Raw genomic sequence first — 25,398 nt, 5'->3', positions numbered from 1 at the left:
ATACGGGTTAGGAATGCTCTGGGCAGTCACACCCACAACAGATGTGTATGGGGATCATACGTCCACGAAATCAAGAAAAGAATGTAAACTATGAACAGAAAGGAAGCCTAAGGTAAACAATGCAATAAGAAGAAAGTTAAAGTACTTCTGAGAAGAAACACAAGTGCTTTGTATAAATAGAATTTAAAACACAACCCCCAATATATTTACCTTTAAGTCAGGGAAGTCCAGTAAAAACGACTGTATACATGCTGCGTAACCTACAGACTGACTCGGGCAAGAAGGGGATGGGACAGTCACAGCCCAGCCTGCTGCAGAGCAAGGATGGGGGCACAGGATTCCAGAGGCTGGATGGGGCACCAGACCAAGCTGTCAGGTTCCTAGTCCGCAAGCTTGCATAAGCTGAACTCACGTGTCCTTCATCCATCTCGTGCTGGTGTCTGCTGACAGCCTGCCCACCAGCTGCACTCCTGCCAGTGCTTTCAGGTGGCCACCAGTAGCAACCACACCACTGGGTTCACTCGCTGCTTACCTAATTCTCTCCCACAGAACAACCCTCAAACCCTTCTGCTCCACATGGGGATGGCAGGGACTAGGTGAGCTCCCAGGGAGCTGCAGAGCCATGCCTGCCATTGGGTTGTACAGAACAGGTGGTGGATCCCATCCCGTACAGCTTCACGCTGATCTGCACAGTATGTCACAAACATGACAAATATTATTCTCTCTTCCCAGAAGGAGCCACCTACATGATTCCTGTAAGGAGTGACAACATGGTTTTATTTCTCATCTGCTGCTTTTAACGCCAAGGGCTCTGTCCCACAAATATTAATGCGTACGTATAGCTTAAATCATGCAAGCAGTCTCAATGGTGGAATAGGGAACAACTTGCACAAATACAGTGATGCGCACACAAGTGCTTACAGAACTGAGGACTAAGATGAGAGAGTGACTTCATGTAGACCTCTAGCTTGGATTCAAACCATAGAAGATAATAAAAATGGGCAACTTACACAGCACATTTACATTTACTCTTCTTTAAGAAGCGATTCTGATGTATATACTTTAAGCAGGTCATTTTAAAAAACAGCACAAATGTAGAAGAATGGTACCAGAAGTTGTCTGGTCTCCCACCAGGGTAGTTCCAACTGCATTGCTCCAAACACTTCAGAGGAAAGAACATGCCCTAAGTGAGCCCGGAGCTGAGGATTGCTGGAGGAATGTGGAGATGAGAGCAGCAGCTCCAACAGCTGTCCTGAAACCCAGAAAGCAAGTGGCAGGGAACAAAAAAGCCTGTGGAGCTCACTGCATGAGGATCGGGTAGGGCTGGGATAGCTGGGACAATTTGTGCGTGCACTTTCAGCCTTATGCTCCAAAATACTGTGATCCTTCATTAGACAAAGTATTTTGTCCTTGACAACCCTTGGAAAAGAAAGTCAGGTGTGATGCTCTCTTGGTGAAGAGCAAAGTTATTTTCTCCACTTAATATTCAGTTACCAGAGCCAGCTCTGGTGTCAGGTTAACAGTGATGTTCTTATACAAGGCGTCATATGTGACATTAGGAAAGTAGTTCAAATTATTGAGGCCATCCAGGGCTTGCCTTTCTTTTGACTTCCTCAGCAAGGCGTACCTGTTCCGAGAGAAGCAGAGGCACATGGAACACTACCACATCACTTTCTGTACACGTTCCTGGCATGCAGGCAACCCCAGCAAAGGACACAAAATTCTACAGTTTAATAAAGATGCCGTTTGCTCCCCAGTTCTTGCTCAAAGCCTGCCTGGGCTCAGGGCCAGCCAAAGCATCCCAGTGACGGTGAGGACTTCATCACCACTTTTAGGAAACTGGATCACGCACAAAAACAGAATTAATGATGTTACTCTGAGTGATGAGAAAGGAGATGAACTGTATTTTGAGGAAGGAAACTGTAGTTGCACAAGAGCAGCCTCAACCAAATTTAGAGGCAGCATGATAAAAAAGGCAGTAGCAGCCTGGTGGGGTGGCAGGCCTCCACCCTGCAGCACAGCTGCATTGACACCTGGCTGCGCTCAGAGCAAGCCAAGGGGAGCTGGGGCAGGAAAGGCACTAAGGAACAGATGTGCCAGGGAGAAGAGGGAGGCTCTAAGTCACAGCAAAGGAGGATGTGCCTTAGCTAGCTCCGAAGACCTCAAGGCATCAGGGAATGGCAGCATAACAAATGCTTCCCTTCCCTGGGAAAATGGTGAGGTCACCCTGCGTGGTCAGAAACACTATAGCAGAAAGCAGGAAGCACAGCCTTCACTGGAGCTGCAGGTACACTAGGACTCCGTTGCCTTCACATTAATGTGCCACAGCAGTCCCAGAAGCACTCTATCTCTCTTGTCTCCTTCACAGCTTACAGCTGTTATTGCCCTTTAATAGCTGCAGGGAGCCCTGAACATGGTCTCAGGTTCCCTTAAAAATAAAAAATAAAAAATAAAAAAAATTAAAAAAATAAAAAAAATTAAAAAAATCACTTGCCTTCCTAGGAACTGCACTTCTCCTCGATGATGGTGGGGAATTGATTTGTATTTCCCTGTGTCTCCTTCCGGTCGAGTCACTGAATAGCCTGCATACTGCACTCTGCATTGGAAAGGAGAAGAAAAAAAAGTCTACTGTTGCACATGCTGTGCTGCCAACACTGCCAGTGTGCACGCCTTCCTCAGAAGGAAGTCAGTGCACTCACGGCTTCTACAGAAGACAAGCTGTGGAAACCCCCAACCTCTGCCCAGGCTGTGCAAATCTCATCACCTCAAGGTACCCAAATATCAGCTGGGGATTGCTGGACATCCCCACCATGGAACACTGCACACAAAGCTCATTATTACACAGCCAGTCTTCCTCAGTTTGCTTTCTAACTATAGCCTGCAGTGCCACCCACCCAGACCTATGTCACCTTCAGCCAGGCTGGCTCTGCCCACAGCCCAGGTGAGCACAGCACAACAAGGGATACAGCAATGCTGGCAACATTAGCGTGTTGCACGGAGCTCTGTTGCCACCCCATTACAGGGATGCAGGACACAGGCAGAGACGTACCTGTTCCATAAGTCGTCATCCTCGCCACCCCAGCCCCAGAAGGCATTGGGGAAACCATTGATCTTCCAGAACTGCTCAACAGTCAGGCCGCTCACCCCACCGAAGAACTCATTATAGGGCAGCCTGAGCAGAAGAGAGAGGTCAGGAGCAAGGAAGGCATCAGCCACCACATAGCCCCTTCTGGAGCTGTGAGCATACTTTCCTCCATCCTCCTTTTGAAGTTTTACTTTTCACTCCTGCCTTTGGTAAGAAAATCTAACACTTGCTCCTTATCTATTATTGCAGTGCAGAGAAAGGACAGTGCTTACAGGTACATGTACTTGTCCAGCTTGGCTGCAAAGTGTCTTGGCATCTGTCCACACCCATAGTAGTTGCGGTCATTTTCTGGTATGTGGTCCACATCATGGAAGATGAGACAGTCCCAGTCCAAGTCCTTCATGGCTTCCCGAAAGCCAACATTGAAGAGCATGGCACGGTTGAAGGGCTGAGTACCAGCCTAGGGGAAAACAGAGCAGAGGCACCTTCAAAGGGAGCCTACACCAAGCAAGGGTATTCCCACACAGACTGAAGGAGCTGAAGAGCAGCCCACTGCCCAGTCCACTACTCAGACGTAAGCGATATAGTAACAGACAGATTAGTGGGATTAACTAAAGCTTACGTATCACAAGTGCACAACAGCAAAAATAAAGATGTGAGAATTAGGGAAGAAACAAAAAAAAAAAAAAAAAAAAAACGATTTTCAACAATCTTTACTGGTCACTACCCAGAAGAACAAAGACAACTAAACATGAAGGCATGCCTACAGGGTGGGTGAAGCCAGACAGTTCATGCACGCATCAAATTACAGTCTGATGTTCCACACTGGTGGAAGCCTTGCAGAGATCACATGGACCAGAGCTGAGCACATCCCTGAGCCCAGAAGATGCTACAAAGACACACAATGGTAATGCAGCATTGTGGAAACTGAAATACCTGCTTCAAAGAAGTCTTAACCATCTCCTCCAGTGTAGTATTTTCAAGAAATCTGAATGTCGACTTTTTTTTTTTTTAGATTAAAAGCAGTCATTTCAGGGCAACATCTTTGCCAATTTTAAGCAAGACGGGACAATTTAAACACTGCAACATTAACATCAGAGGTTCACAAGTTTGGATCTAGCAGGGAGTCCCCTCAGTACACAATGCAGAGCTGTGCTGGCAAGCTGCTGCTGCACTGACACCAGAGCATGCTCACCAGTGCTGACCATCACTGCTACTTACTTGTTCCACAACATAAAATGCAAACTGTAAACGCTGACGCTGCAGCATTGGAATAAGGTGTCTGAAAAGGACTGGAAGATGCTCATAGCGATTGCGGAATGGGATCAGGATTGCCACCTGAGGAAGAAAAAAGAAAGCTCAAGTTGCAACCCAAGAGCAGCTCCCTTCAGACCCCAAACCAAGGAGATGCCTGCTGGCATAGCATCATCACTGCTCTTCCCCATATGAAGGCATTGGCTCCCATGTAGGGCTGGGCAGCCCGAATCCCTTCCCACCCCCACATCAGGGCTCTGGTATTCACTTATTGGGGAATTTTTGCTGATCCTGTGAGGCTTGCAGCCTTCATCCTGTGACCCTACCCAGCAGCACAGAGGCAGCAGTAGGGCAGCTACACTGCACTGTGCCACCCCCTCTGCGTGGATTCCCTGTACATGTCACCTCCTTCCCACACAGAACAGGAACATGCTGGATGCTCATCAGTGGGAACCAGATGGGCAAGTTCCTTGCAGGCTCTTTACAGCCCTTGCAGTAATCCAAAGCTAACTCACGTTATTAACACAGCCCTCATCAGCAACATTTCCTCTGCAGCTGCTGCAGTCCCACCTCCCAAGGATCCTCAATACCCACCACTCTGCAGTACATCAGATATGTAGATTCCAGCATTCCCAGTACCCCATTGCCCTGAGGTGCTCCTCAGTGCCCATTCACCTTCCAGCGAGGCAGGCAGTCGCTTGGCTTCCAGTGGCCTCCCAGCTTGATGGAAGGGTCTTTGGAGAAGAACTGGTGGATGTCCTCCATCGTAATCTCGCTCATATTTACATCAATAGGGCCCTCTGGGGAGGTGGCAGGAGGAGGGGGGTCAGGAGCCATGCAGTGCCTGACTGGCCCTGCCCTATCCTCAGCACCAAGAACAGATGGCTTCTACTGTCCCAAGACACTGGGGACAACTAAGGAGCCATCTTCCCCTTTTCAGAAGCATCTACCTTGCAAATGCTAATTTACCAATTAATATTGCCAATGCAGGAGCATTGCTCCAGGCTGCACTCTGCAGCCAGTGCCCAGTTTGGGGTTAGGGAGCTGGAGAAAAGGGTTGCCCAGCTTCCCAACCACCTAGCAGTACACAGTTCTCCTTTTGTTCGTGTTTACCAAGCAATAGCCAAATTTCAGGAGGGAGACACACCTCCAGTGTAGAAGGAATTAATATGAGCAGTCAGACAAACAAAAACTTCCCAGGAAGGGACAGTTCAGAACAGTGCTGTCATTCGTCTCTGGAGTAATGTGGGAGAGGTGGGACAGAGTTGAACCTGGGTGCTGCAGAGTACCATAATATGCTGTGCCACAATAGGTGAGGTGCACGGAGCTGCTGGGCACACAGAATACTCACTCATAGAAGGGAGCCTTTCAGGACAGGTGTGGTTGGGGAAGTACGTAAAATCTTCAGGAAGAAAAGTTGTAGCTTGCAGAAAGGTTTCGTTGTGATTCAAGTCAAGAGGATAATCTGGGGAAAAGGGGACAAAAAAAAAAAATCTACACCTGAGCTGCAGATTTCCAGTTTGCAAAGCCACCATGAGCAAACCCCAACACCTGAGTACATCCCCAGTGCCACAGGGTGTCCTCATGAAGCACAAGCCCCTGGTATGGCACCATGATCCAGTACCACGGGAGCAGCTCCAGTGCCTTGGGTGAAGCCACACCAGAGAAACTGTCAACTTCTTGATTAGACTGTTGCTTTCAGGCAGCACAGATAAGTCAAGGTAAAGATGTGCAAGTGAAGGAAGAGCTACTGCATCCTGCAGGACTCAGGAGCACAGGGCCAGCACAGAGCCAGATGCAGCTTACAGGGTATATACTAGGCTCCTACATCCCAGCAGGCCACAGCCCATTTCTCCAGCACTTCCTCTGCTTCCTTTCACCTTCTGGGTCACAACCTCTGAACCGCTGGCACCTCCAGCTGCTTTACATCCTTGCATAGCAATGAAATCCTGCTTTCTACTTTTACCCAGCCATCAACTTTGCATACGCAGCTCCAGCCTATCACAACCTATGCTTTCAGCACAAGAGAAGTTTCCTTTCTGTAGCAAGGCATCAGCTGCCACAGGAGGATGCTGCCTCTCGACTTTCTCAGCCCACTCCAAGGGCTCTGCCCCTGCAGCAACTACCTCATCCCAGACCCCAGGCAGCCCCATACCTCAAAAGCCCACTGGGACACCAAGGGTCCATCACCTCCAACTCCAGCCCTCTCCTCCCTACATATAAGTGACACTGCTTGAGATTTTAATAACCAAGTTCCCATTAAGTTCATATCACCAGAAAATACTCTCAGTGCTTGATTTCACTGAGTAAAACTCAGCTGCCTCCTTTTGTTGCTGAAATATGGACAAGATGCTCCCAGCTCACTTGCACAGGAAATTTATTAATACACCTACTATCAAATGCTTAAGAAGTCACAAATTACTTCCTCATTTTAATAATGGGAACTTAAAAAAAAAAAACAAAAAAAAAACAAAAAAAAAAAACAGCAAAGTGTGAATAAAGCAGGCAAGGCAGAAGGACTTTGTGCTTACAGCAGACCATCCTGTGCTTTGTCATCTTGCCATTCAGGACCAAACACCACATTTAAACCATCTGCCTAGAAACTAAAGCTGCAGGGCACACACACCCACGAGTCAGCTCTGTACAGAGATGCTACCTTTCACTGCCTCACTGGGGATGCTCAAAGAACATTAGCAACCTCCTGCCCACTGGGTGCTGGGGCAACCAGGGAGGAGCCAGTCTCCTAATGCCCTGAAGCCTCTGCTGGCTCCTGATGGCTTATTTCCCAGGTGGCCTGCATGCATGGCTTGGGTTCTTCAGCTCCCACACAACAAGAGGAAGATTTACATCACCAGATAAGCAGAATGTCCATAGAGGTCACAACGAAGACTCTGAAAACACTCAGAGGGGAAGATGCTTACCTAGTGTTAGTACCATCATTGTGGTCACAGGGCCACGTGCCTGGACAGACACTGCCACCATCACCCATTACCGGCTCTGACCACACAGCCAGGGGAAAGCCACCCAAGGCTGGTGTATAGCAGGACAGGTGGGTTGTCCGTACAGATCTGCAGAGCTAACGTCTGGCCACAGCCAGTTCTCTCGGCAGCAGCGTTTCACTGCCCACTTCATAGAGTTGATGGCCAACTTCAGAGGGCTCAGACCCCATGAGAACCCACCAATTAGAGGTTCGCATCACCAAAGCGCCCAGCCTCCCTCCCTCTAGTTCACAGCAAGCTCGTTCCTCACTAGTCACCTTCTTCAGCTGAAATTTCCATCCTCAAACAGCCCAAGTTGAGCAGGAGGGACCCAGCATTGTTACAGATAATAAGAAACACAAACCAGGAAGCCATCCTGCCCTTTAAAGCTCCCCTGGCCCTAGTAACACACTGCAGACTCATACTGCAGCTCAGCACATGAAGCCAGCAGCAACGTGACTGCAGTTGACACATGGGTGCCAGGAGCACATGCTCAGTGTCACACCTGCTGGCCACCGCTCCAGAGCAATGCCTCATGCCATGTCATATACAAACAGAACACTTACATTGCTGCACTGCATTCACAGCAACACTTGGGAAGCCTTTTATTAACCGTATGTTAGGGGTGGGAACAGCCTGGGATCCAACACTATCTTTTGGATCCCAGTACTCTACCCACAGCCTGACAGAGGGACGATGGCAGCTCTCCACCTAAGTAACTGAAGCTCACCCTGCATAAGGGAAATGAAGCTGATGAACAGAGACTCCTCCTTATGTGATGCCAAGGCTCTATGAGCCTGCGTGAGACCAAGTTGGGTTTTTTTTGTTTGTGGGTTGTTTTTTTTTTAATCTGAAACCTGATCACAGAATCACAAAATGGTTTGGGTTGGAAGGGACCTTCAAGATCACCTAGTTCCAATCCCTGCTATAGAGGATGAGTTTAAGCGTTTATCCTCAGAGTGATTGAATCTAACACACTGAGGTGTTTGGAAAGTGAAGATGTTTTCAGCTCAATAGCCACTCATTCGATTTATCAAGACTTCTCCTTTTTATTTAAATTAAATATTTGAACTAGAACACATATACGCACATACATATATTTGTATACGAAAAAACAGTAAAAATTCCCACTCCGCATTTATCAACATAAATTACTTCCTTCAAGGAGAGAGGTTCAGTTCAACCTTATTTCCAATAGAAATGGAAGCTTTAATTAGAACAATAATTGTTAAAGAAATACCTGAGTCATTCACGCTGCTATTCCTCTTGGCATAGGCACTGCGGACCACCTGCTCATACACCTGAGCTCCTATTGTTCTCATGTTTTCACGAATCATGATGCCTTGGGCTTGCATCATGAAGAGGTAGGTGTTCACTGCAAGAAAAACAAACATATTTCTATGAGAATCGCCAGTTGCAGGCAAGAGAAACACAAAGCTTTTGAATGCTTTCTTACTGCCCTGAAGCTCCCTGTCGCTGGCACACCCCTAGGCCACACATGCTGGGGTGACCCAGGCTCCATGGAAGCCATGGTATGGACAGAACACATTTGCAGCCAGCTGATGACCTGTCCCACCAGCCCACTTGCCACTGATGTCAGAGCTGGTATTTTCAGAGCACTTCTAGTTCAGAAACAGCTGGCTCTTTCATGGAAAATTTCCAGCACAGCAGTTTGTTTGGGAGAGTGCTGAGCATGACCCAGGCCAGCTGCCAGCACCACGGGTGCTCAGACCCAATGCATCCTGTTCCTGACCCCAACAGGACCAGACTGTGCCCAGCTCAAGGTCCCAGGAAGAGGGGACAAGACGGACACCAGAACCCTGCCCCCCCCTAGTGGTATCAACATCCAGGCTTCAAGGGAGAAGGAGTGCATGTCTCTGTAAGGAGATTTACAGTTTTCTGTCACACTGTCAGCATCAAGAAGCTGCGCAGGGGCTCCTTTTCCTCCAGATGTAACAAAACATATGGTCAACCCAGGCCCTGCCCTTGGAGCAGGTGCTGGAACAGCAAAGCAATAAATCCTAGCCACACACACAGCTTATATGGCACCAGGAGAGCACATGAAGCACTAGGTTCCTACAGCATCAGACACTGGAGATCATAGAATGGCCTGGGTTGAAAAGGACACCATAATGATCATCTAGTTTCAACCCCCCCACCATATGCAGGGCCACCAACCACTTGACCAGGCTGCCCAGAGCCACATCCAGCCTGGCCTTGAATGCCTCCAGGGATGGGGCATCCCTGGGCAACCTGTTCCAGTGTGCCACCACCTTCTGTGTGAAAAACCTCCTAATCTCTAACCTAAACTTCCCGTCTTAGTTTAAAACCATTCCCCCTTGTCCTATCACTGTCCACCCTAATAAACAGGCATTCCCCCTCCTGTTTAAACACTTCCTTCAAGTACTGGAAGACCACAATGACGTCTCCCCGCAGCCTTCTCTTCTCTAAGCCGAACAAGCCCAGTTCCCTCAACCTTTCCTCTTATGAGATGCTCCAGCCCTCTGATCATCTTAGTGGCCCTCCTCTGGATTCACTCCAAGAGCCCCACATCTTTCCTGTATTGGGGGCCCCAGGCCTGGACACAGTACTGCAGATGGGGCCTCACAAGTGCCAAGCAGAAGGGGACAATCACCTCCCTCTCCCTGCTAACCACCCCATTTTTAATGCAGCCCAAAACACAGTTGGCCTTCTGGGTTGCAAGCATGCACTGCTGTCTCATATCTAGCTTTTTGTCCACCAGGACCCTCTCCGCAGGGCTGATCTCAAGGAGATCTTCCCCCAGTTTGTATAAATACCTGGGGTTGCCCTGACCCAAGTGCAGCACCCTGCACTTGCCCTTAGTGAACCTCATTAGGTAAACATGGACCCGCTTGTCCAGCCTGTCCAGGTCCCTCTGGATGGCTCCCCTTCCTTCCAACGTATCAACAGCACCATTCAGCTTGGTATCATCCTCAAACTTGCTGAAGGTGCACTTGGCATGTGAAGGAAGATCTGAAAAGTCCCAGGGTGCCGTCATGAAGCTCCTCCAGCAAATGCCAATGCAGCCTCATCAGCAGCACAAACCAGTTTTCAAACCACACTCATTTTAGACTCAGCCTCCAAGGAAAAGACAAACGGTTATGACAGACAGAACCTGCTAACACATTAATGAGGAAGATGGGCGGCACAGCAACCCAGAGATAACACACCAGGAGACCTAAGGCTCCATCAGCCTTCCTGTGTAGCAGCACTCAAACCAGTGCCAGAACAATTAAATAAGAGGTTCTGATTAGTTTTGTGTAATTTAATATTAACGCCAACACTGCTACTTATCCCTCTGCCTATAAAAAGCACAGGAAGGAGTTCGTTGTTAAATGGCCTAAGAATTAGCAGGGCAGCAGCACCTATTAATAACAAATCAGTGTCCCCAGCTTGGCTGGTTACCAGCCCTCACATGCACCAGGCAAGAGGGAAGATCTGAAATGGCAGTGGGGTTCAACCCAACTGTTGGGAGTTTGTAACTTGAAGTGGTAAGGAAAAATGTAAAAAGCCGTGGACTATGGGGAAGCCAGGTTATTCTATCAGTCCCTAGGTTCTTAATCTAGGCACTAAGAGGGCAGCTCATTGGTAGAGCCCCAGCAGCAGCCCCACAGCTGGGTTGGTGCACTCCAGGCACCACTGTGCTGACCTCAGGACACCAAGCAAAGCACCAGCAGCTCAGCAAACACAGACAGCTCTGCACTTTTTCCTCTTACTTTAAGAGACACGGTGGAGGGAATTCCTGTGTCGTAGACAACATACCCAAGAGGCAGGAGTCAACACCCAGAGTGATGTAGGATAGAGAAGACAGAGGGAGAGCTTCAGCCAGAAAGCAGAAATTGAACACCTGGGCAAGTGAGGCCAGGCAGCCAGGTCCCATCCTGGTACTGTTGCAAACCTTCTGCTTCCCCAGCCATAGGAATTGTCTGCAGGAAAGGGAAAATCCCACTGCAGGCACCGCCCCATGCAAAGTCATAGTATTGGGCACATTGGGAAGAAAGCCCTAAAACAAGCAGTAAAAGGCCACAGCCACTACACTTCTCAGGAAAGGCACTGACCTGGGAGCTCTATGCTACACTCTCAGCAACTTCAAGTTATCTAGAACACAGGCAGCAGGCTGGGTTTAATAATCACACGCCACTTCTGTAGTGATATTTTGAAATCACTGATCTGTTACTCTTCCAAATTTGGAAATCAGCTATGCACACTGGAAATTATCAGACCGTCAAGCTAACAGTAATGTAACAGAGCCACAGAACTCCCAGATCAGCCCACACAGCGCAATGTTCACTGCCTGAAGTTCTAACACCCTGACTCCCGCATATGGAAAGACAATGTGACAACTGTTTGGGATACATCAAAGGAAACAGACCAAGACCTGATTTTTGAACTATGTTCAACTACCATGAGTTTGTTAAACAAGAAGGGTTATCACATGCACAGTTTCATGTCTGCTGCAATGGAGTTGCTCCAAATTGGGGCCCAATATTCAGCTTATGACTACAGTTTGCCCTCCAGACAGACTGAACATGAAACAAAGCACTCTCCTGCTCATCAGGCCAAAATATAGGCACAGGATTTGCTGTTACAGCATCCAGCACTGCCTTTGCTCTTCATTCAAATCAGCAGGACCAGGGTATTTCTTCCACTGCCATTTATGACCAAAGCACCATTTAGCTCTTATTTTTGGGTTCTTTGCCTGTGAAAAGAGCTTTGTGGGAGAATGGGGAGGCCATTGTGCACTGCAGTGGGAACATCACTTACAAGCAAAATCTCAGCCTGTGGAGGACAGCAAGCTTACAGCTGTCACACTCCCACCCCACCAGGTTTTGCTGTTTCATACCAACAGGAAAAAGAGCTGACACAAGCTTAGCCTGGGGCATACACTGTGCATGAGCTTCCCATAATCCCAATGTGCCACCCTGCTTGCCCTACACTATGACCACCCCCCATTGCCTAGGGGCTCTTTAGTTGCCAAGAAATTGCAGAGTACAGCTGAAGAACCCGGATGAGCACAGAGGGTGAGGGCTGGGAGTGACACAGAACTATCCTCCCTCTTTGCCAACAGAAACTTGAAGGTCACACACAGCAGCAGCAGGTGTTTCTCCAAGGCACACACACCTGTTTACCAGGGATCCGAAGACTTGTTAACATAAGAAGCAGGGCTGCAAAACAAACAAGATACACAGACTAAGGCAGCCTCCCCACTGAACTCCTGCACCGTTTCCAAGCTCCATGCTGTAAGGGAGCAATCCGAGAGCTGCCCGAAAGGGATCAGCAGAAACCCCAGCTTGGAAACTAAAAACTCAAGGTCCACTGAGAAACTGGGAAGCAGGTACTGTTGGGCTGACTTGCCAGCTGGTAAGCCTGCTGAGGGCTCTGAAACACCAAATGTAGCCTGAACAATACTAGTATGGAATTACAAATGCAAGACAAGCAGTGTGCTTGTACTGGAAGAGAACCAGAAGCACAGGCATCTGCTGTGTGAGAACCATGGAAGTCAATTCACCTCAAAGCAGAAGTAAGCAGTATCTCCTTCCTCCACAGTAGCCAACAACTCACCTCCCTGCTGCCTACTTTCTGCCTCTCAGATCATCATGCTCATGGTTACATGTACAGAGCTGCAGCCATGCACCTGAAGCTGCCTCCCTTCTGCAGAATGGCAGGATGGAGAGAGGTTACTGGAATATACATGTGTGTATATTTATATATATATATATATATATATGTATATGTTTAATAAGAGAGAAGATGATTTGAATAGCTGGTGTATTGTAAATACTTTGCTTAACACAGCTGGGATGCCTCTTCCCAGGGTGATGTTAGCGCACACACAGCAATGATCGCGCACAGGTACAAAACAGCCACGAGCACTAACGCTTCCTGGAACAACAACAAAAAGGCAATTTTGCAAGAAAGGGACAGTTATGCACCCAAAAACCCTTGCCCTGCTGGTTCAGGGAGACCCTGAGTGCACAACAGTCCATCCAAGAGATGATGAGAAGACACTAAACACACTTCTCTACCCACTTGTATCAACAATTCCACCCTTCCCAGCCTGCACAAAAATAAATGCCGCATGGCAGGCTTGATGCAAGCATTGCATTCAACACTGCACTACTGCCAGAGACAAGGGCACAAGACCTTGTTACAAGCACAGGCCCTTGGAAGCTCCAACACTTTCAGCTCCCAGTTCACAGTAGTTGGGTTTGGTAAGTGCCTGTGAAAGTGCTGAAGAATGTTATCAGCAACAGGGACACAGCAAGCTCACAACAAATATCAGCTGCTCAGGTAGAAGGAAGAATGCCTGCATGCCAGCAGTCTGCGAACATGGAGCTTCACATACGGGAAAACAGTTTCAAACTGAAAGTGAGAAAAGGAAAACACCTTCCCCAAAGTTCATTACAACACTGAGCAATTATCATCTCCATGCCCCTGCATCCCTGTCACTGGGAACTTTTCTTGTCTGATTTCACATTTGGTTAATACTGTCTATTAAGTGCCTGCTGAGCTACTGGGTTTCTGAAACAGAAGTCACAGGGCCATAGACACATGATGGTCTTGCTCAATAGCTGGTCTCCAGACCAGCACGTTCAAGGGCTTTGATCCATTTCAAATAAGCAATGAGCTTAGCCCTTAATTAAACACATAGCATAATCCACCCAAATCTCATTAGTCAAGAAGTCCAGGGCTTGTCTCACGAGCTGCGAGTGGCATTCCATCTGTGAACACAACCCTACCAGCACCAAGCATCGGGCACTATGTTCACCCCTGCTGCTCCAACACTGCCTTCTGAACTCAGGGCACAGAAATTCACAGGCTCCTTTTGCAAGGCTCCCCCCAATAATGTGGGGGAGCAAACCTGAGAGGTGACTGCAGGACAGCCAGCAAAGGCCAAAACCCTAGTACTGCCCTACCAAGAGATACTACTGACGTCAGCTACAAGAGGAAACAGAAAACAAAGAAACCATACCACGGTGTGGGCTAGGGGAGACCAGCTCCTGGGGGCACAGCATGTTTTTATTTGAGCCAATAGAAAGCAAATAACATGGGAATCAACACAGCTACCACCTATCCCCAGGTACCAGACAGGGATGTGGGGCATACTCAGCACCAGGGCTGGGCTCAGAACAGCAGCTACTGCTGAGCCCCTCAGATCCCCATTGCATCTGTGGCTCCCAGGCTGCATGCAGCAGCAGCATGCTCCGACTGCCATAGTGAATTTACCCTTGCAGACTCATAATGGGACTTCTGTCAGCACTGTTACCTTAAAAAGCTCAGGCACAGATCCTGGAGGAGTGCAAAGAATTTTGAAAAAATAATAAAAAATAAAAAAAATAAAAACAGGCTTCAGAATGTATGAGGAAAAGAAAAAAAGTGATTTTAGGCACAGTCCGAAAGCATGTTCTCAGGCAATCTGAAGAAAAAAAAAAAGAAGCCTTCACAGGATTTCTAAAGCAGAAAAAGCAGCAAATACATGAGATTTCCTTTAATCAAATGCTACACAGGAAGGCTCAGTAGAGAAAATCTGTTCCTGAGCATGTGGTGCACGCCAGTCACCAGCTGGTGCAAGAGAAAACATCTTTTTGGCATTTGTATCCTCAACCAGTCAGGAAAGAGCTGCCCGCAGAGTAACTATGCATGATAAATGATATGCAGTTGAGCATTGCAGGGGCACTTCACTGCTTCAGAGGCTGCTGCTATAACAATCTTCTCTGACTCAGCAGCTGAAAGGGATACTGGGAAGGAAGCACCTTAAAAAAAAAAAAAGAAAAAGAAAAAAAAGAAAAAAAAAATCATGCATTATTAATATGGGTGCTGGCAGCAAGATACCGGTTGGAAAAATACTGAAGGGGAAAAACATGACTGCAGAATAAGAGACTGAGCTGCACGCGTTGGAGTATTTCACACCACCTCAGCAGCGAGCTCTGGTCAGGTTGCCTACCACTGCCTCTACACATGCTGCTGGCACTGGAGCCAAACGCTCCCCCAGCTCCATAAGACCGGAGGGAGAGGGACCTCATTCGCACAGTTCCCTCCAGATGGTTGCTGCAGTCCCAGACGAAGTAGAGCAAACAGCAAATCTTGGACATAGCCCAGGCAAGCTGACACTTCAGTTTGAGGCTTACCAGCTCTGGCACATGGCCCTTCTATCTACCTGTGGTTCTTGCATCAGCCAATACCTTCTCTCATTTGTTTTCCGGGCTGACAACTTGCTCTGGTCAAGCCCTGGGCCCTGCCACCAGCATCAAGTCAGCAACAGTGACACAGGACAAGTGACACTGCACAGCTCAAGCCCAATGCCCCACTGATATCCCAGGCACCACGTGCAGGAACACTGTAATGCTTCCCTACTTTCAGCAGCCAGGTGAGGAAACAAAATTTGTTCATTTCTGCCTACCTGTTGCACTGCAGTACTTGTTTTCCTGGTTTATTCTGTATGCTTTGTTGATTTTTGTTGTTGTTGTTAAGAGCCCAGAGGCACCTTGCAAACATTAGCAACCATGCAGGTAATTTCAAATCCTCGTGCAGGATGCAGCACACTCACAGCCACTGGTAAAAAAAGGGCCTACACCCAAGGCCTGCACAATCCTGAGGGCAGATGCTGTGCTTGCAGGTAACCCTCTGGTCCTTCAGCAGGAGCATCCTGTCACCACATCAGTGTGTTTAAAGTTTCAGTGCAGCTCAGTCTTCAGCCTTTCCAAAGCAAAGGAAGCAGGCAATGCAGTGTCAGGATTGAAGAGATCCTTCTATTTGTTTGCTAATAGTTTTCCAGTGAAACCAATCAATTAGCTTGCCATATAACTCCCTAGATACGTAAACAAGCCCTAGCTGAAGAACAACGCCCACACCACAGCGTGACAGCAGCACAAAGGCTTTTTTCCACCATGTTTGCTTTTTTTTCTGCTTAACAAATGTGCAGAGACACTATCCATGCAGAAGCATTTCAGCCTTTACATTGTAGATCAGGAAGGCAGAGAGTACAGCTCTGCAGGCATTGCACAGCAGCGTGCTCACCTTGCAAAACAGGGACTCAGCCCCAAAACAGCACCACATGGATGTATCCCCACTCAGCTAAGTGCTTCCAGCCAAAACACACTTAAAGCAGCCACTAACCCCCTGCAGTTCCCCTGTATCCAGGGTTTGATGCTGGGGCTCGAACCAGGCTCTCATACAGCTGCAGTGTTATTCACCCACAGCGCCACAACAGATTACTACAGCTCTGACTTCATACAAAATACCCACAGTCACTACAAACAGAACAAGCCTGCCACAGCTCACCTGATCAGCATAGGTTTAAACAGCACCAGAAAGCCCCAGAAAACTCCTTCTGTAAGTGAACATAGGGCTCTGTACCCTCCCTGTCACTCCTGCCTTGCGCCAGAGCCCACAAGTACACTTCCCACTGTTCTGGGCCCAGCCAAACAGTAGATAGGATGGCTCTGGAGACATTGTCCTGCCAAGCACTTACAGCACTCCCCAAATTTCTGGTCTACCTCTCCTTTCAAAATAAGAGGGGCTTTGAAGCAATGCTAAACGTCCTGTGTATAGTTGGAAGAGTAGCACAGTTAGGATGGTACTTTACAGGTGTTATAATTGGAAAGATTATCACTGTGAAAAAGAAACAGTCAAGGAAGAAATGCTTAGCTGTATCTGAGGATCTAGGCTCGCAGTGGAAAAACTCCAAAAAGGAGTGTTCTCCAGAAAGAGATCCTTCCCCAGTGGTAGTCAGCCCTCAAATGAGGTCTAGGAAGCTCAGGGAACTGCCTTCACCCATTCTCCCACAGCTGACTCAGTCCTTGCCTCAGGTGATCAATCAGTAGTTCAGGCCGTGACTCAACAGCTCCCAAGCACCCTGCCATTTTTCAAAGTGCTCGATTTAACAACCAAAATTTAACATTCTGTGTTAAAACATATTTCCAAGATTTTATTTTTCAAGAAGAGGTGAGCGCCTCAAAACACACACTAACCATACCAATACACCGTACAGCGCTGCCAGAAAACAACACAGAACAATCTGAACACAACGAAGGAAAAGCTAACATGGAAATAAATCTCACAAAAATAACTTAGCACAGTTTTTGTCAAAGTAAACACATCTGATTGCAATAATACTGCTTTAAAAACAAAGCTGATGAGGAAGAGGTTTCCTTTGCTCTGTGGAATTTTTCTCCTGGGTTTGCAGTCTCAGCGCTACTACAGTGGGGTTCAGTAGAGCTGATCCAATGGGGTGCCCCTTGAGGCCCTGTATGGGAAATTGTTAATCACAGCCTGAACGTCTGATTAATCAGCTGAGGCAAGTATCGGGTCAGCTGTGGGAGCACAGGTGAGAGTAATTTAGCTGTGCTCCCAGAAGGGATGGAGCTTGACTCCACCTCCTCTAGACCTCATTTAAGGGCTGACCACCACTAAGGCAGCATCTCTTGGAGATTGCTCCCTGGTGGAGATTGCCTCAGTGTTTCCCAGTGAAGGCATCCATATTGGTGAATTTTTCCCTATAAATAACCTTTTGAATATGTTACCATCTTTGTATTATTCCACCTTACAGGCCCCCATGAGTTTAGTGCATGCAAAGACCCCATGCACTGTATTAATATTAAAACACACCAACACTGACAGCACTGAAGCAGGGACAGGCAAGGGACACATTGCTCCTTGCAGGCTCAACTCCATTCCCCAGGGGAGCACCACATTCTGGGGGATGCTGGCAAAATTAATACAAATAAGGAGCCCACCTGAGCCAGCAGCTCAAGGCACAACGTGCAGTGGGACCACAGTTCTCCTCTCCACCCTGAAGGTACCCGAGGTGACTTGGAGCCTGTTGAAACTGTGGCTATAGGTGGCTTCCCAAGCCCAAAAAGATCAGGTTTCCTGGAAAACTGCACTGGCTATACTGATGTTTTCGCTCTAGGTGTTGGTCCACTGCATATCACTGAAGTTCTGATGCAATTAATTCACAGGAATTAACCTAGAAGGCTTTGTGACTTTCACAAGTCATATTCACTGACAGATCAATACAACAGGAAAGGTGCTACAACAGAAGTGTGATGACAGAAAGATGGCATGATAGAAAGGTACTATAAAGGAAGTGGAGAAGATTGCTTACCCATATCAGAAGATTCTAGGCTCATAGGGGAAAGCTTCACCAACAAGGAATGTCCAGAAGGAGATCCTTTGCCAGTGGCAGTCAGCACTTAAATGAGGTCTAAGAGAGGTGCAGCCAGGCTCCATCCCTTCCAGTCACACAGCTGAATTGCCTTCACCTGTGCTCCCAGGGCTGACCAGGCCTTTTCCCCAGGTGCTCAGTAAGTGGTTCAGGCTGGGACCTAACGGTTCCCGTACACTCGCAGAGATAAGTCACTGAAATGTGAACTACTCATGTTCTCCCTGCAGTTGCAACACCAAGAAAGCCACCAGAAAAATAACTCAAACCAGAAGCACCTGACAGACAATATGAATTACTGCCTCAGGTGTTTAACAGTGAAGAAAACCCAGTAACTTATCTGCTCCAGAAAGACCTTGCTATTCCTCAGTTGTGACCCGCAAGCCCCCAGCAACAGGCTGTAGCTGCAACAGCCTCCCGGCTGCACATGTGTTTGGAAAAGCCCTGTCCCGGATGTTACCAGCAATGAAACAGGGACTATTCCCTCTCACTGAATGAATGCAGGAGATGCAGAGATGCTGAGCTCTAGTGTCAAGGAGTATTCCTTACTACTGTCTGTTGTTGTTGTGTTCAATGCATGCAAAAAGCTCTGGTGTAACGCTTTAAGAAATTGGTTTCAGCTGTGCAGTTCTGCCAGGCAGATTTCTTAGGGATGAGAGAGGAGAGTAAGGGAGGCAGCATAGCCAGCACTCGCACAGCAACACGCTGCACTTCCCCATGCAGCAGAGGGAAGGCCAAGGAAGTAGCAGCCAGTACTGCTACAGCACAAGCCTCACTTCCCCTCATCCCATACTCAGCTGCCATGCCAAGCCCAGAACCACATGGCTCTTCCTGCTGCTGCAGGGCTCAAAGTGAAACCCAAGAGTGGAGAGAAATCAAATCCCTCCTCCAGCAGCTGTTGAGCCTGATCACAGCTCCTTCTGCCAGCACTGCCATGAAAAATGCATAGCAGACAGAACAAGCAGCTCTTCATCCTCAAGTCACCACTGCAGATGTCCCTGCAGGGCCACTTGCCCAACCCCAGAGACACACCTGCCACCACTTCTTCTTACCCAAGGCAGACCCATGGCATCCTGCAGCCAGCCCAGAGTCATGCTGTCTCCAAGAAGTCAGCAGCAGCAAAATATTTAGCTATGTTCACACCTGGCACTACTATTATGTATGGCAGTTTGCCAGGACAATGCATGAAATAATCACCATGGAGAAACTGAGTGTAGCAGAGTGATATTTCTACCAAAGATCAAAGCGAGATACACAGAAATGCTATGCCTTTGCCCTCCATGGTATCATGCTGCTGGCCACCAAAATGCAGTGCAAAGGAATAGTACTTAAAAGCAATGTGACTAACCATAAAAACCACTCTTGCGTCACAGATTTAATCCAGGCCCAATGCTGCTGACTCGTGCCCTGTACAACAGGTCTGGAGCAATTTCTGATAAGCTTGGAGGAAGTAAAGCCCAAGTGAATTACAGCTTACCTACAAAGGCAACAATATTTCACTCAATTTAAATTCTCTATATTCCTGCAACAGATTCAGGCAAGAAAGATACCTGTACAGACCCAAGCTCAAAAAGATTCTAATAAATCTTATTTATTAGATATTAAAATAGAGGCCCCGACTTCTGATGAAGGAAAAATCCGAAGTAGCCACCCATGTACCAGGCCTCAGATCTTCCTCTTTCCAGGCATCTGGCAATTCCCCACAAAGGGGATTAAAGGCATGGTTTAAGAAGTTCCTACTGGTGACGTGAGAATTATAAAGATGAAACAGAAGCACAAGCAACTTGGAAGAGTCTTGCACCTGAAAGCGGTAATATAGAACTTCCTTGTTTTCATTATTCTTGTTATACAGGTACAAGGCCAACAAGGAAAGACACACTTTCAGTAGAGTCGTATGGGTCACTGTGATGTGAAAAGCCGTAACAGCCAGAGATTCTTACCACAGCTCTTTGAAGCACCAGCAACCCTCTGAATGAATTCTGGGGGCACAAGCCTCCCAAATTCCATTAAGAAGAAGCAGCTTCTAGAGGTGACGCTTGTGTGGCAGCCACCACTTACACCTGCATCCTTTCAGCCCAGCCTCTGGGCTGCAGGCAGAGTTATGGAGCAGGCTGATCCCTGTCAGATCTCAGGGAGGCCTTACTTATTCTAAAGATTATTTCAGTGCAACTACTCATAACTAAAACAAAGCCTGCTCTCAGCCCCACGCAGCTTACAGCCCTCTGCATCAGACAGGCCGCAGCATGAGAAGTGGGCCCCAGCCCTCACAGGAGGGCAGCAGCAACCTCTTGGCCACTGCATCTGGAACAGCCCTGCCAGGCCCTGGCCCTGAGCTCAGCCTTTAGCAGAACAATTGGTGCCTCACAGAGCTCACAATGGCCATGAGGAGACAGACCCACATAACAGCCCCATTTGCACCAGGAATTAAAAAGGAAGTGTGGGGCAAAAGGGGGCCTAGCTTCCTCTGTGCAAGCCACTCAGTGCTCAGTGCCTTCCTAAGGGGGCAGTGTAGGCCCAGAACCAAGGACACAGGTTCTTGTGGTGCAGCTTGAAGAGGGAAACAGTCAAGTATTTTATTTGTGTTCTGTGAAAAAAAGATGCTGAATGCTTACATTGGATTGCTCTGTAAAAAGCTATGATGACAAATAAATTTCAACTTCGTAGGTGAAACCTTGCTTAGAGACATAAGTAAGGAGCTACCCCAGCCACCAAATTAGCCAGAGACACACAAGCAGAAGTCCCAAAAGCTGTAGGCTCCCAGTAGGTGCCAAGTGTAGCTCCTGCCCACAGACGCTGAGCTCTCCCACTTGTGCCCTCAATAGCTCCAAACAAAATCCTTCTTCGTGTTTCCATCATGCACAGCAAAGACCCGTGCAGTCAAGGGTAAGCCACTGTTCCTCAGTGGAGCACAGGACAGCACCCGGTAGTGCTGATGGGGAGGTGACCCTGCTGGCATCTGAGCTAGGCTCTATCTGCAGGGCACTGAGAGCTGTTTTCTTGCTTCCCCAGCCATCAAGCTCCTCGCCGATATGCTGAGACAGCACCCAGAATTGCAACTGCCCCAGTTTTCTCCTGGTACCGGGCCACAAGTGCTCCAACACAAGCCTCAGCAGCTCCACAGCATTCTCCCCCAAATCATCCCCATCCAAAACCTGCACCAGATGTTATGGACACCTCTGTTCTCTGCCAAGGTGACCATGTCCTCATGAAGGGATACCCTGCACATCCATCACAGGTAGTAGTCCCCACGTGGCCCTAGGACAGACTGCCCTCAGCTAAAAGCCCCTCAGGTCCTCCTGCCCTTCCACAAGCCAAGGGTTGCTGTAGGAGCACTTTTTTCATCAGCTTTAAACTCTGAACAGATTAATGACCTTTCAGGCTGGTTCAAAGTCATACACAGCTTTCTCAGCTTCAGGCCCCATTTATTTGGATTTGTTTGTTTGTTTGTTTTTTGTTTTTTGTTTTAAACTGAGGTATGACCACAAAGTGGGATTAATGACTTCTCAGGCTCTGCAGACAGCCAGCCCGGGGCTAAGGCCTCATACCATGTCTGGCGCTTCCCCTTTCACATGCCACTTGCTCAATTTATTGACGTCTGCAGCACTGTTCACATCTTATCAGGACAAACAGCTTTTCTTTCAAGTTTTCTTTACCATACTGGCTTAAAAAAAAAAAAAAAAAATCAAACTGCCTACAATAGAGGCAGGACGATGAGCCCAGCTGCCCCAGGAACACTGGCCTGGGCTCTCACAACTGAATGTTTTTGCTGGAAAGTTAGGGGGAACAAGCAGGAACCAGATCTTCCGTCACCTGGCAGGGAGATAGATGCGTGAGAACAGCACTAACATCCACATGGACCACCTTCACGTCTCTGCTTCATACCTTAGCATCTCAGCCGGTGAAAGCACAGGGTGGTTGGTATGTGTCTGTGTAAGCTCTGGTCCAAGTAGGGAAAACCTCTGAGAAGACAGCTGGTTTTACACCAAACTTTATATCCCGTGGCATCTCCAGGAACACCTATCACCCAGAACAGTTCAAAGTGGATGAGACAATGTAACACCACAACTCCAAGGAGAAACAACTGTGTGCCCTGCACAGGACCATGGGATGGGATGCATCTGATACAGCTAGCACCAGCAGCAGAACAGTGGGGGGGGAAGGGGGGAGGAGGGGGGCATGTGACAGCACCTGCACAATAGCATTCTCAGTTAGATGCATAAAAGCCATTCAACCACTCTGAGGCCAACCCACATGACAGCTGCCAGTGTGCAGGGCCAGCAAAGCCCTGGAGCACCAAGCCTATGGCCTGGGCCAGTGGCCCCAGTCAGGTCATCCTGAGGACGAGCATCCTTGCTCTCAGGGCTTCACATACCAGCAGCACCCCACTCTGCCCTGCAAAAGGCTCCCGAACCCAGGGGCACCAGTGGGACACGCTCTCTGAATAACCTTTACGCAAGCCACCCTGAGAAGCATGTATAATAATGTCCGAACTCAGGACAGCACAAGCAATATCAATGACATTTCAAGGAGAACACCCCATTTGCACGATTTCTTATTTCTTTCAAAATAGAGATGAAAGAATCGTTAATAAAATCTGAGTTGAAGGCCAACCTGACCGTGAGCCTCGGCTTCTTACAGAAACGCGATACGGAGCGCAAACACAACAGTTGCTTTCCCAAGCATCAGTAGCCCCGCCCCATACAAACGGGCACACAGTCCTGCAGACGGCGGCGTGCGGCGCTGGCCATTTCAGTAGGCAACCGCTTCATCCACCCTTCAAGTACTTTACAGAGAAAAACAGCGACAAGTATCCATCCTTCTAAAATACATAACTCTCGTCTTTCTTCTTTAAGAAAAAAGAATCATAATAAGTAGGGAGAGTTTTGATCACGAACACTCAGAAATCCAACACTGCCTCTTCCCAACTCCGGCAACCGGTGGGCTTGGGGCGATCTTCCCAGCTCCAAGGAGATGGACACGGCTCGGATAGGGCTCCGTCCGCCAGCCCAGGGCCATCAGACCCGGCCCGCACCTCCCGCGGGTCACGGAAACGGCCGCGCGTGCCCACGGAGGAGAAACGCGCCCGCTCCCACGCACACACCCAGCGCGATCCCAGGGGGATTCAGTCCCCCCCGCTCCCCTCCGATCCGGGCTTTTTCCAACGCCGGTGACAAGCGGGGGCGCGCAGCCCGGCGCCGGAGCAGCACAGAGTGGGGTACCGAGAAAGAACGCCGGGCCCCGCTCCGGGCCTCGAGGAATGCTGCGGCAGCCGTCCCGCATTACTCAGCATTTCGAACGGAGAAGCACCTCGGCTCCGCCACTTACCGATGCCCGGCGCCACATAGACGAAGTAGAGGAAGGAGGAGGAGAGCGAGAAGAGGAAGAGCACGGCCAATAGCGAGCGCCGGGGCAGCAGCCGCCAGGCGCCGCGGGGGCCGCGGGGCCACCGCATGGCCGATCCGCCGCCGCCCTGCCGCTCACATGCGCCGAGGCCCGGCGGGAAGCGCCGCACCGCAGCCGCTCCGAGCCCGCGCCCAGCGCCGTCGCATGAAGGAGCCACAGCGGCGCGGGGCGGGGCGGGGCGGAGCGAGGACCGGCTGCAAACTGCGGCCCCCGCTGCAGAGTGCGCTGCCGGGAAGGTTCCTCGGAGAAGGACGCCGTTCGCCGCCCGCCCTTCGCTCGGTTCCCACCAGTAGCTTCCCGAAGGGAACGGGCGGCCCTGGGACAGTCGGCGGTGACTTCAGAACGCCGGAGCTGGCCTTGAGGCAGCCGGCAATGGCCTTGGGGCACCCTAGTGGGGTTTGGGACACGCGACGGCGGCACCCAAACACCGGTGATGACCACGGGACAAGCGATGACAGCCTTAGGACGCCTGGACGTTGTCCTGGGCATACAGGGATGGCCTCAGGATATCCAGGTGTTGTTCTGGGATGCAAAGTGATGACTCCAGAAAATCTGAGGTAGCCTTCGAACACCTGGGCATGGTCCTCAGATGCCACCGATGGTATCAGGATGCTGCAATGGCCTTGGATGTCCACCTATGCCCCTGGAACACCCAGCAATGGCCATGTGATAGCCAGTAATAGAGCCAGAGCACCCAGCAGCCGGAGAGCGAGGGCTGAGCACCCAGCCCACCATAGTGCAGGAGTGGACAAGTGCCAGGTGCCGTACAGACAGTGCCACAGGACACAGCATCTCCAGAGTCCTGCCCTGGGCAGGGGCAATGGTGACAGATGGGCAAAAGGGAATAGTGGGCAAAGTCAGCATGGTCAGCACAGCAGTCAGCACTAGCGGCAGTCAGCAGAGTGGTTTGTTCAAGAGTAATTAAGTACTTTTGCACATATGTGTGGCAGCTCCTCCACTGTTTGTAGGAGGAACTGGAAAGAGACATAGAGATGCCTGGAACTGAGAAAAGGGGAAAGAAGCGTTCCATTCCCATCTGGGGAGCCAGAAGAAGTGGCCTAGCCCATTGCACTGACCAGACTGTGCTGAGCGGTGGGGGTTGTGTCCATGTTTGCCTCCACATCCTGGTCGTGAGCCTCTCTCTGGCAGGAAGTGGGGCTGCTTATCTCAACTTCTGACTTTCAGGCCTGACCTTGATTGCCTGGCTGTAGGCTGTGCAGGCAGCATAGGGACAGGTGCTAGAACTGGGGATTCTGTGGGTGAGGCTGTGTCCTACAGGAAAGGATTCACCTCCCTTCTAATAGCATGTGCAAAAGGCAAAGAAAGAAAACAATTCCCATGTGAGATAAATGTGAGAGAAATGCCCTCATGTTAAGTGCATGGATTCACAGAGGAGGGAGTAGATTGAAAAAGAAGATAAAGCAAAAATGAGTTGGATTAGCAGAAAAAAAAAAAAAAAAAAAAAAAATGGAAATCTCTCTTTAAAAGATGAG

The 25,398-nt window shown here is 49.1% G+C and overlaps 1 protein-coding gene across 4 annotated transcripts in view; it reads right to left on the bottom strand.

The window, feature by feature from the left end:
* Positions 1 to 25,398, bottom strand: part of B4GALT5 (beta-1,4-galactosyltransferase 5) — a 40,731-nt gene continuing 15,333 nt past the window's right edge. The window contains exons 1-9 of one of the 4 annotated variants that reach the window (XM_072349876.1): positions 23,828 to 24,067; positions 8,558 to 8,692; positions 5,691 to 5,804; positions 5,015 to 5,139; positions 4,307 to 4,423; positions 3,358 to 3,545; positions 3,050 to 3,172; positions 2,495 to 2,596; positions 1 to 1,627 (exon numbers count right to left, since the gene is read on the bottom strand). In XM_072349876.1, the coding sequence (XP_072205977.1) occupies positions 1,480 to 1,627; positions 2,495 to 2,596; positions 3,050 to 3,172; positions 3,358 to 3,545; positions 4,307 to 4,423; positions 5,015 to 5,139; positions 5,691 to 5,804; positions 8,558 to 8,692; positions 23,828 to 23,954 (1,179 nt within the window). In that variant the 5' untranslated portion in view covers positions 23,955 to 24,067 and the 3' untranslated portion in view covers positions 1 to 1,479. Of the gene's footprint in view, positions 1,628 to 2,244; positions 2,429 to 2,494; positions 2,597 to 3,049; positions 3,173 to 3,357; positions 3,546 to 4,306; positions 4,424 to 5,014; positions 5,140 to 5,690; positions 5,805 to 8,557; positions 8,693 to 18,445; positions 18,562 to 23,827; positions 24,068 to 25,398 lie in introns of those variants that run through there. The other 3 variants (XM_072349874.1, XM_072349875.1, XM_072349873.1) reach the window with 3 other exon arrangements.

The sequence above is a fragment of the Excalfactoria chinensis genome, chromosome 15 (assembly GCF_039878825.1).
Source record: "Excalfactoria chinensis isolate bCotChi1 chromosome 15, bCotChi1.hap2, whole genome shotgun sequence".
Taxonomy (NCBI): domain Eukaryota; kingdom Metazoa; phylum Chordata; class Aves; order Galliformes; family Phasianidae; genus Excalfactoria; species Excalfactoria chinensis.
This window is presented reverse-complemented; position numbering and strand designations above follow the sequence as displayed.